Source organism: Monoraphidium neglectum (assembly GCF_000611645.1).
Source record: "Monoraphidium neglectum strain SAG 48.87 unplaced genomic scaffold scaffold01564, whole genome shotgun sequence".
Lineage (NCBI taxonomy): Eukaryota > Viridiplantae > Chlorophyta > Chlorophyceae > Sphaeropleales > Selenastraceae > Monoraphidium > Monoraphidium neglectum.
In genome coordinates this window covers 1-9,195 of record NW_014012064.1, presented here as the reverse complement: position 1 = coordinate 9,195, position 9,195 = coordinate 1, and the positions used below count along the sequence as shown (strand labels likewise).

General features: G+C 61.8%; 4 protein-coding genes across 4 annotated transcripts; 1 reads left to right on the top strand and 3 right to left on the bottom strand.

Annotated features, from left to right (window-relative positions):
* Nucleotides 1-86: 86 nt before the first annotated feature.
* On the bottom strand, nt 87-707 carry MNEG_8311 (hypothetical protein; the record flags this gene model as incomplete). Its single annotated transcript, XM_014043218.1, has 2 exons — nt 87-161; nt 348-707. 2 exons carry the CDS (start codon nt 705-707, stop codon nt 87-89), a joined length of 435 nt encoding a protein of 144 aa, XP_013898672.1.
* A 286-nt stretch (nt 708-993) lies between these two features.
* On the top strand, nt 994-1,344 carry MNEG_8310 (hypothetical protein; the record flags this gene model as incomplete). The annotated part of the gene is made up of 1 exon (XM_014043217.1): nt 994-1,344. One exon carries the CDS (start codon nt 994-996, stop codon nt 1,342-1,344), a length of 351 nt encoding a protein of 116 aa, XP_013898671.1.
* A 577-nt stretch (nt 1,345-1,921) lies between these two features.
* Nucleotides 1,922-4,771, bottom strand: MNEG_8309 (V-type H+-transporting ATPase subunitAC39; the record flags this gene model as incomplete). The annotated part of the gene is made up of 7 exons (XM_014043216.1): nt 1,922-2,137; nt 2,447-2,641; nt 2,933-3,023; nt 3,389-3,573; nt 4,003-4,224; nt 4,461-4,582; nt 4,723-4,771. 7 exons carry the CDS (start codon nt 4,769-4,771, stop codon nt 1,922-1,924), a joined length of 1,080 nt encoding a protein of 359 aa, XP_013898670.1.
* Nucleotides 4,772-5,594: 823 nt separating this feature from the next.
* On the bottom strand, nt 5,595-7,810 carry MNEG_8308 (4-nitrophenyl phosphatase; the record flags this gene model as incomplete). Its single annotated transcript, XM_014043215.1, has 7 exons — nt 5,595-6,065; nt 6,346-6,549; nt 6,661-6,876; nt 7,089-7,181; nt 7,331-7,398; nt 7,618-7,692; nt 7,777-7,810. The coding sequence occupies 7 exons, from the start codon at nt 7,808-7,810 to the stop codon at nt 5,595-5,597; spliced, it is 1,161 nt and encodes a 386-aa protein (XP_013898669.1).
* Between the last annotated feature and the right edge of the window lie 1,385 nt (nt 7,811-9,195).

Below are 9,195 nucleotides of genomic sequence, written 5' to 3'. Positions count from 1 at the left end.
GGGGGGGGGGGGGGGGCGCACGCGCATGAGCGCGCCGCGGAGCGCCCGGCCCCTGACGAGCCCGTGTAAGGCATGCGGCTGCATGCTCACTGTATGTAGCCATTGGTCAGAGGCCGCTCGAGCAGTGAGGCGACGTTGCCGTCCAAACCAGGCGCCCGGACCTGCGGCGGAGGGGCCGGCGCGGGCGGCGGGGCGCAACTGGCCGGGGGCCCTCGGCGCGCGCCGGCCACAACCGAGTGTCGCGCGGCACGCCGCATGTCGCCACGCGCCGCTGCGCTCTGCGGAGGGCGTGCGCGCGGCCGCAGGGGCGGCGGCTGCGATTGTGTGGCCGCCGGCGCCGGGCTCACCCTGCAATCGTAGGTGACAAGGGACTGGCCAACGAGTGTCGCCTGCCGTGCCCACCAGCAGCGCGGCAGCGACGCCGCGAACGCCTGGGGATCCTGCGGCCCGACCAGGCTGAGCGGGACGTCGGGCTCCGGCACGGCTAGCGCGTCGCTGCTGGCGGCCTGGGCAACGAGCTGGCCGGTGTCTAGAGGCGGCGGGCCCAGGGTTGCGGGCGCGTCGGTGCCCGAAGCGGCCGCGGCGCCCGCCGCGGGCTGGGGCTTGGCCGGCTGCGGCTGCGCGGCAACAGGCCCTGCAGCCGCCAGGAACAGCAGAAGCGACAACGTCGCAGCTGCTGCACGCCGACGAGGGCGTGAGGGCTCCATTGATCCGTCACATCCAGAGGCGAAGAGCCTCAAATAACAAGTGTGATCGACAGCATGTTGTCAAAGAAGATTGTGGCCCCGAGTCTGACCTGTGCAAGCGTTTGGCCGCGGCGTTCGCGGGGCTCCGATAGCAATGCGGACCTGGGGGTGACCGGGGTGAGACGACGACTGCGGGCGCCAGTGTCTGACCCAAAGAATGCAAAAGCCTGTCACATACAACCCTGTGAAACCGTTCGCGAACAATCAGTGAAGATCCAGAGATCACGCGTCCACGACACTAGCAGGCATGCTGCGTCATTTGAAGCGCGTGTTCATCCAGTTCTCTCCCCTCGACCCCAGAGCGACCTCAGCCCGCGAGCTACTCCAGCGCGTTGGCTGCGACGCCGCGCGTAAAAGCAACCCTTCCTGTCAAGTGGAATTCAACATAGACGAGGCCGGCAAGCCGGGTAGCAGCTTCGTGGAGCTGCAGTTTGTGGATGACGCTCAGGCCAAGCTGCAAACCGCCGACTACCGCGTTGACGACATTGTGCGGATCATCGAGCAGAAGGCGAGTGAGATGGAGATGCGCACGGTCATGACGGAGGTCGGCTTTGATCCACAGGCAACGGCAGCGGCAAGAGGCGGTAGCAAGCGGTAACGCAGGCGCCGCACCTTTTTTTGGGGGGGGGGTGCCGCTCCAAGCACACCAGCATATCGGATGCAGTATCTGTTGGTGGCTTGCAAACCCACAAGTGAGCACTGCTGTTGCATGTTTGATGGTGTTTGGAGCTGGTGTGCTGGCAGTGGCGTTATTTCGTGCAGCATTGCATGGCTGGCAACAAGGCGCGGGCTGTGTTCCTGTGGCGGGCTGTGTGCTGCAAAATTGCACTCAAGGCCAGCCGCCCCGCTCCCTTGCTGTTTCTGCTTCGATTACTTGCAAATGCCTGCCTGAGCCGCCTGGCCACCGTCTTATTTCCTTTGGAATTGCACAAGGAACCGGTTCAGTAACTAAAGTGAGTCAAGGCAGTGGGAGGCATGGAGGAGGGGTCGCCCCGTTGCAATCAGCGTTGTCCCAGGTGCGCCCGGTGCACGAAGCGCTTGCACATCAAAAGGAGTGGCAGCAGCGCGGCGGAGGCAGCCCCCAAACAGGCGACGGGAAACATCAACAGGCAGACGTACACCAGCCGTCCGCGCGACGGCGGATGTGGCGTGAAGAGGCCGCGCCACCAGCGGCGTCAGAACAGGAACACGATGCCGTCGTTGACGCGGCTCTTCTGGTCCTGCGCCACGCACTCGCTGACCCACATGATGTTGCGGATCTCCTGCTCCCGCAGCTTCATGTAGGAGTAGAACACGCCGTAGTGGAACTGCTGCTCGTAGCAGGCGGCGCAGCGCTTGACCTCCTCCTCGTACAGCAGCTTATCCAGCATCTGGCTCTCGCCGTAGCCCAGCTGGCGCGGTGGTCGGGTGTGCAAGGGGGCGGGGCAAAGGGTGGGGGAGTGGTGGTGTCAGCTGAGGACCCGGCTTTGGCGGCCGCCAGGGCACTTGGGGCGGGAAGAGTGAACTCGTGCAAAGGGGACCGCAGGGGACAGGCGAGCGGCATATGGCGAGGGACGGCAGGCGCTTGAAGAGGTGTCGGCCGTCACGGGTTTGAGGCTGCAAGCATGCATCGCCACCTCGACTGGGCGGTTGCCAGCCGCGGCCAGCTAGCCAGCCCACTGCGCATCCAAAACACGCAACCCAGTCCCCCCCCCCCGCACCTTGTTGAAGAGCGACGCGTACGCCGGGACCTTCTCCATGGCCGCGCGGATCTGGTCAAAGTCCTCGGCGATGGACAGCTCGTTGTGGCCGTGGGGGTACAGCAGGCCAAAGTTGGAGTACAGCTTCTTGCGGTCGTCGCGCGTCAGCTCGGTGCCGATGGAGTTGAGCGTGATGTTGAGCGCGCGGCGGTCAGCCTGCAACAAATTGACGGCAGTGGCAGGGTGTGTGGGGGGAGGAAAAGATGAATGTGTGTGTTTGTATGTGTGTGTGTGTGTGTGTGCGTGCGTGCGTGTGCGTGCATTTGAGGGGGGCGTTTGAGGCATCCAAGGCCGCCACATATGGTGGGTTGTGCCAGGCAAGCAGGTGCGTAGAAAGGGCCAAAGCTTGCCAGCGCCTTTCCGCCCCGCATGCCAAGGCCGCATCACACGCCAGGTCAACACAGCTCGCGGCGTGCCGGGAGGCGTGCACAGCCCTCCCGTCCGCACCTCGAACGCCAGGAGGTCTGTCATGACCTCCGCCGTGGTGCCGCCCAGTTGCGTGCAGTAGGCCGCAAAGTCGTCCAGGTAGGCCTTGTAGCTGGGGGAGGGCGGCAGGGTGTGCGGGTGCCAGGCGTCACGAGGGGGGGGGCGCAGGGGCGAACGGGGTCCGTGGTGAAGCAGGGGTGGAGAAGAAGTAGCAGGCGAGATCATGAAGCCGAGTGCTCTTGAAGAAGCATGCCGCTTCACGTATGTGCGAAACACCGGCCGCGCCCAGAGCATCACACGCCCGGCCGTCCATGCAGAGACGCAACAGCTTTGCGCGACCCAACTCCTAAATATTGTGTTTGTCGCTTGTCAAACTCTCAACCTGCCATGTGCAAGCGCCTCCCTGGAAGAGCACTACTCACGCAGGCTCGCCACACCCGCCCACTGCCCCCTGCACACTGCCCCCGCCCCCCTCACAGCGTGTTCCTCATGATCTCGATGTTCATCTCGTCCAGGTCCTCGTGCGTGAGGTTCTCGCTGAAGTACGGCGCGAGTGGGGTGTCCACCAGGACCAGGCGGTACAGCTCCCGCATGTTCTGGGCCACGGCCAGCGTCGCGATGCTGTCAAACATGCCCAGGGGGTGGCACTTGTCCAGCAGCTCCTGGGGAAGGGCGGGCACACGGAAGGGAAAACGATGGGGACGAGGGCGAGGTGGGTGTGGTCCTGCGCAAAGCGGCACAAGAGTTTAGCATTGTCCGCCGCCGCCTGTGACACCGAAATGCAGCCCGCGCATATGCACGATCAGCTGCTGTCCTTTCCCCGTGCCAGGACCTGGCAAGACCTGCAGGGATCCCCTTGTGCAAAAGCATGCATGCTGCGTGCAGACACATGCACACAGCTGCTCGCACGGACGCCAGCACGCATGCCGGTACACACACACACACACACACACACACACACACAAAAAACGGGCATGCACATTCACACCAACGCGTGCACGCACATTCACACATACACACACACACACGCACATGCGCGCGCGTGTACACACATATGCTTGCATACACAAGCCGACTCATGCTTTATGCACCTGCACGTCGCGCTCGTGCAGCGTCCCCGTGACGATCAGCACCACGTTGTCGATCATGTGACCGTATGTGCAAAAGTCCAGGAACTTTGCCAGCTTCTCGTCGGCCTGGCAGCGCATCATGTTCCAGTCGTCTACCAGCTTGCGCGTGCAGCGGTCCACGATGGTCGAAGTAAACAATGGGGACGCCTCATTGGCCAGGTACGCGCCATAATCCGTTGCCGTCTGGGGTTGAGTAAGGTTTGCACATGTGAACAATTGAGTCGGCCGTGCGCGCGAGCGTGGTGGTGGGTCGCGCCTTGAACCCTGCTTTATTGCTCTTGGGATCGCAGCGCAGCCATGCTCGCCGCCTGCTGCCAGCAAATTGCTGGCCAGGAGAGCTGCTGCTGCATTTGCAGCCCCCCCCCCTCACAAACAAACCCGCGAGACGAGTGCCCAGCTCTCCGGCTGGGTGCGCACACAGGAGGCTGCTGCTGCTGCCGCACCAGGTTGAGCTTGATGTCATCCAGCGCCTCGCATTGTGTCAAGTTGTTGTAATCAGGCACTGAAAGCAGGCCTGATTTGTGCCCCCGGACGATCGCCTCTGCGGGAGCCCAGAGGCATAGCCGGGGCACAGCATGCAGCAGAGGTGGCAGTCAGCAAATGCACTTGACGCCTGCTGCAAGGGTTGCGCAGCAACGGCAAGCGATCGGCCGCGTGGCCCAAAACATGCCTGTTACGCACCAAGGTATCCATCTTTTACGTTGAAGTACAACTGCTCCCAGCCCCACATCGTGCTCAAGGCCGAAGCCCTGGCTGATGGGTACGACGAGCCCTGTGTCGCACGGGTGTAGTGTAGGCCAAAGCCTTGTAAATAAGGCTATGCTGCGATCCTGAGCAGAGAATCCTGGATCGAGCCAAGCCCTGCTGAAGTGATCTAAAGGCCTGCAAGTTGGATGTTTCAAAGCACTGTGAACGCAGAGATCATTTTGAAGGCGAAAGGGTCTGCGCGTGTGGGTGTCGGGACACGTCGATGTGCACATCATCAAGCATCCCTTGCGGCAGCTGCCTTCTGTCATTTTACACACCCAGACTCATCCAACATCCTGCATGTGGGAAGACTATCCTTGCAACCCTCTCCTCTGTTTCCATCTTTCGCCGTACCCTACCTGCTCCACGCGGCCCACCCTCACGCCTGCCCCCGCGAGTAGACCGTGCATCCCATCCCTGCCACGGGAGGGCTGGGCACTTGTTGCGGCACCCTGTCTGAACCCGTTCGTAGCATTAGAAGGCTGTTACAATACTAAAAGCTGTAATGGTGCCAGATATTCCGGCCGAGACATGATGTATGTGTCCAGACATGAGCGCCTCTCACAATCCAATCAAGGGAATCCAAAGCGCACCACCTTCCCCTTTGCCTGCCTCGCTCGCAAAAAAAATTACTGCTTTGGAAAGGCCACCCGACTCTGTCACATTTATACAGGGTGTTCGAGCTCCGAGCTCTCTGACCGGAACACAGACAGGTGCCTGCATGAATTTGCATGCGACAAACTACAACAATCCACCACCTCGACGGGCCCTCGCTCGCACGCTGTCCATCCCTCGACTCTCAGCGCTCACGCGGCCACTGTCAAGGCCTCCTTGACCTCCATGAGATCAGAGAGCTGCCCCATGTAGAAGTCCGGCTGCACCTTGTTGTCAGGCGACAGCAGCTGCTCCTCAGTCGTGACCCCCGATAGCACCAGGCACGTCGCCAGGCCCCCGTTCTGGCCAAACAGGATGTCCGTGTCCAGCCTGTCGCCCACCATGCAGATCTGCTCGGGCTTGAGGCCGAACTGGTCCGCGATGTTGAGCAGCATGAAGTTGCTGGGCTTGCCGACGGTGTGGGGCTCCCTCTTGGTGGACCCGATGATGGCGCCCACCATGCTGCCGTTGCCCGCCCACTCCTGTGCGTCTGTCAGGTGCGTCACCGCGTCGCGGTTGGTGGCAATGAACAGGCAGCCGGGGTTCTCGCGGATGCAGAGGGTGGCGTACTGGATCTTGTAGTAGTTGATGTTGCGGTCAAAGCCGACGACAACCGCGCCGACCTGCGGTGTGGGCCCAGCGGCGGCGCCAGCGTGAGGCGGCAGGGAGGCGCGCCTGGATGGCGCCCATCAGGCACGTGCGTGGGCACAGCATTCAACGGCTCACGATTCTTGCAGCCACGTCCTGTAAGAAGGGCAGTTTTGCGTGGCTGGCTGGCCGCCTTACTCACCCTTGACGGCAACGGTGGCTGCCACAAGAGACCGCCCCCATTCACCTCGACTGCGACAAGGCAAGGGCCTCGCCACCCACGCCGTCACCCTAGCCTCAACGCCCCCCGCTCACGTCGTGGTCGTGCTCCATGAACTCCCCAGGCTTGAGCGACACAACCTTGGACGCGTCGGCCGGGCCGCCGAGGTGAGGGATGCCCTTGAGGTCGAGCTCCTCGAGGATGCCGGTCTCGCCGATGACGTAGACCTTCTTGGACTTGTCAAAGTTGATCGATTCGAGGTAGGCCGCCGCTGCGTAAGAGGAAGAGTAGATCTCCTCCTGCAGTGGGTGGTGAGTGCAGTCGTGAGTCGCAAGCAGGATGGATCCTGTGTGGGAGGAGCTGCAGCCGCCATACTGATGGTGCACCTGGCAACACACAGCTGAATTCACTGGCTGAATGCTGATGCTGCTGCCATAGCTGCGCCTCCCGCTTCTGCTATGGCTGCCGCTGCCGCTGCCGCTGCCGCTGCCGCTGCCGCTGCCGCTGCCGCTGCCGCTGCCGCTGCAGCTTCTTGGCGGCGCCTCTGGTATCGCCACCGCTGCCGCCGCCATCGCCGTCACCGGCGTCGCTGCTGCTGCTGAGGCTGCTGCTTGTATCATACCCTTCTTGCAAAGAAGCTGGTCGATGCTTGCTGTTTTGCCATCCTGAGACCCTCTCCAACGCCAAGGCCGCCTTCAGCGTACAGATGGCTGATGTGAACCCCAGAGCTGCACAGCTGCATGCATGCAGGAAAATCTTTTCCTGGGATGCGTGTGGCTGGAACGCCTGCCAGCCACCTCACGACGCAGTCCCTAGCTACCTCTGTGCATCAACCCACCGCGTTGATGTTGAGGCCGAGGCTGGTGAACTTCCCGAGGTAGCCCGCGCGGCTCTTGGTGGAGTTGTTGGTCACAAACACCAGCTTCTTGCCCTGTAAGGGCGCAACGCACCGCGGAGGCGTGATCGGCAGGGGGTCGCCCAAGCCAGTCCCTGCTCAACAAGTGCGTCCCCCAGCTGTTGATTGCGGGGAGCCTTGCTGCTCTGTATATTGCCCTCCTAGCGCGGTGGCCAGCTGCTCACCAGCGACCGCAGCAGGTCCAGGGTCTCAGGAACCCCGTCGATCACCGAATCGCCCCTCCAGATGACGCCTGGGATCGTGACAAGAAGCAGTTCAGTGGGCAGACCAGGTCAACAGCAGCGCATGTGAGACGCCAAAGGCGGGGCTCGATACGTCAGAAGGGCAGCTCACCCTACGCATGTTTGCACAGGGCGCACATTCATGGCATGACACCCGCTTTGCACTCAGCTTGCGGGCGGACGCGGCAGCAAGCAGCAGCAGCACTGGCCGGATTTGGCATGGCGCGCACCGTCGCAGTCGAAGATGAAGCAGTCCACCGAATTGATGAGCTTCAACTTATCATCCCCAGTCGCTCGGCGAGTGCCTGCGCGGAATTGGGCGCGCGGGTGGTGTTTGCATGGCTCCGTGGACACTGCGGGCCTCGTGGAGGCAGCAGCAAGTGACCCACCCTGCGCGCTGCTGGCAGCCTTGCATGGCACCATCCTCTTCGCGCGAGAAGCAGCCCTTGCCGCTGTCCGGGGCACCCTGAGCTGCTGGCCGAGCTGCATCGCTTGTCCGTGCTGCTGGGCAGCGGGATTGATGTAAGCAAATCGCGAACGCGTTGGATTATGGTTCAGATATGGTGAGGACAAGTCGAGGAGCATTGCATGACGGATCGCGGCGGTTGCTGCCGCTGGTGTGCACCTGGTGCTGCACCGTCGGAGGCTTGTAAGTCCGCACCCAAGGACTGTGATAACAAGAATTCAGAGCCATGAACATGCTGCGCAGCTAAAACTTGATGTGCAGCATATTGTGCTGCACCACATACACGTGCTGGAGGCAGCATGTCGACAGTCGTTGGACAGCAGCAGTCCCAGCACGAGTTGACCACGTTGACCACAAAGTTCGTGACCGCCCAACAACCCACAGCGCCTGGCTCTACCCGCAGGCAGTGTATGTGTGTGCCACGAGCCCGTGTGTCACGAGCAGCAGCACAGTTTGGCACATCACATTTAGTATGTCGGTCACTACCTGTGCACACCCTCGACTAACTTGCTTCGTTCCCTCACGTGCCCCTGGCCTTCATCTGCTAGGTGCTCCCATGAGTGATGAATCAGATAGCAGACAGTGAGAGTACCATGTGTTTGTTGCTCACCTCAACATGAAACGTGCAGACGGCCCCGCCTCGCCGCGTTCAAGTTCCTCTACGCCTCAACGCAGAATGTGCAGATGGCCCGGTTGCATGGGGTCCTGAGCGCTGTGCAGCCGCCTGGCGCAGGAGCTGGGTGGTGCAAGTTGCTGTCTTGTCAACGTGGGTGTCGCGTCAACAATCTCGCTCGTGCACAATAATTGTGTCTCCAACTATAGAGTGTTGAAGAACGCTGTAGGCATGAGGGCTGGAGCAGTTCGCGGATTTGAGCGAAAGCCGCGATTTTGCATCTGACAAGCTTTGGGTCAGGCGCGTCGAAATGTCCAGGTATGTCAATTCAATTTCATCTTTGACAGGGCTTACGCTCTTGCTGTGTCCTCTAGTTGCTCTTGAAAGCTGCCCTGGGGCCCAAGACGAGGTTGTGCACCACTCCACATCAGCTGCATCTCTGGTGCGGGTGCGGGTGCGGGTGCCCATGGCCGCCCGGCAATTTCTCACACCGAGCACCGCCAGCTACTCGCCTGCCTGGCAGCGGAGCGCTCCTGCCGCCAGCCTCCGGCGCCCACCCCAGCCCGCCAGCGACTTCTCAACATGACCTACAGCATATGTTGCACACCTGCCAACAGCACACCACCGGGCCTTCACCGTCACTCGGCCACACCCAGAATTACAACGGATGGACACTTGCACCCCACCACCAGAGCTGTGGTTCGCGTCTATACGAAACACAACAGCACC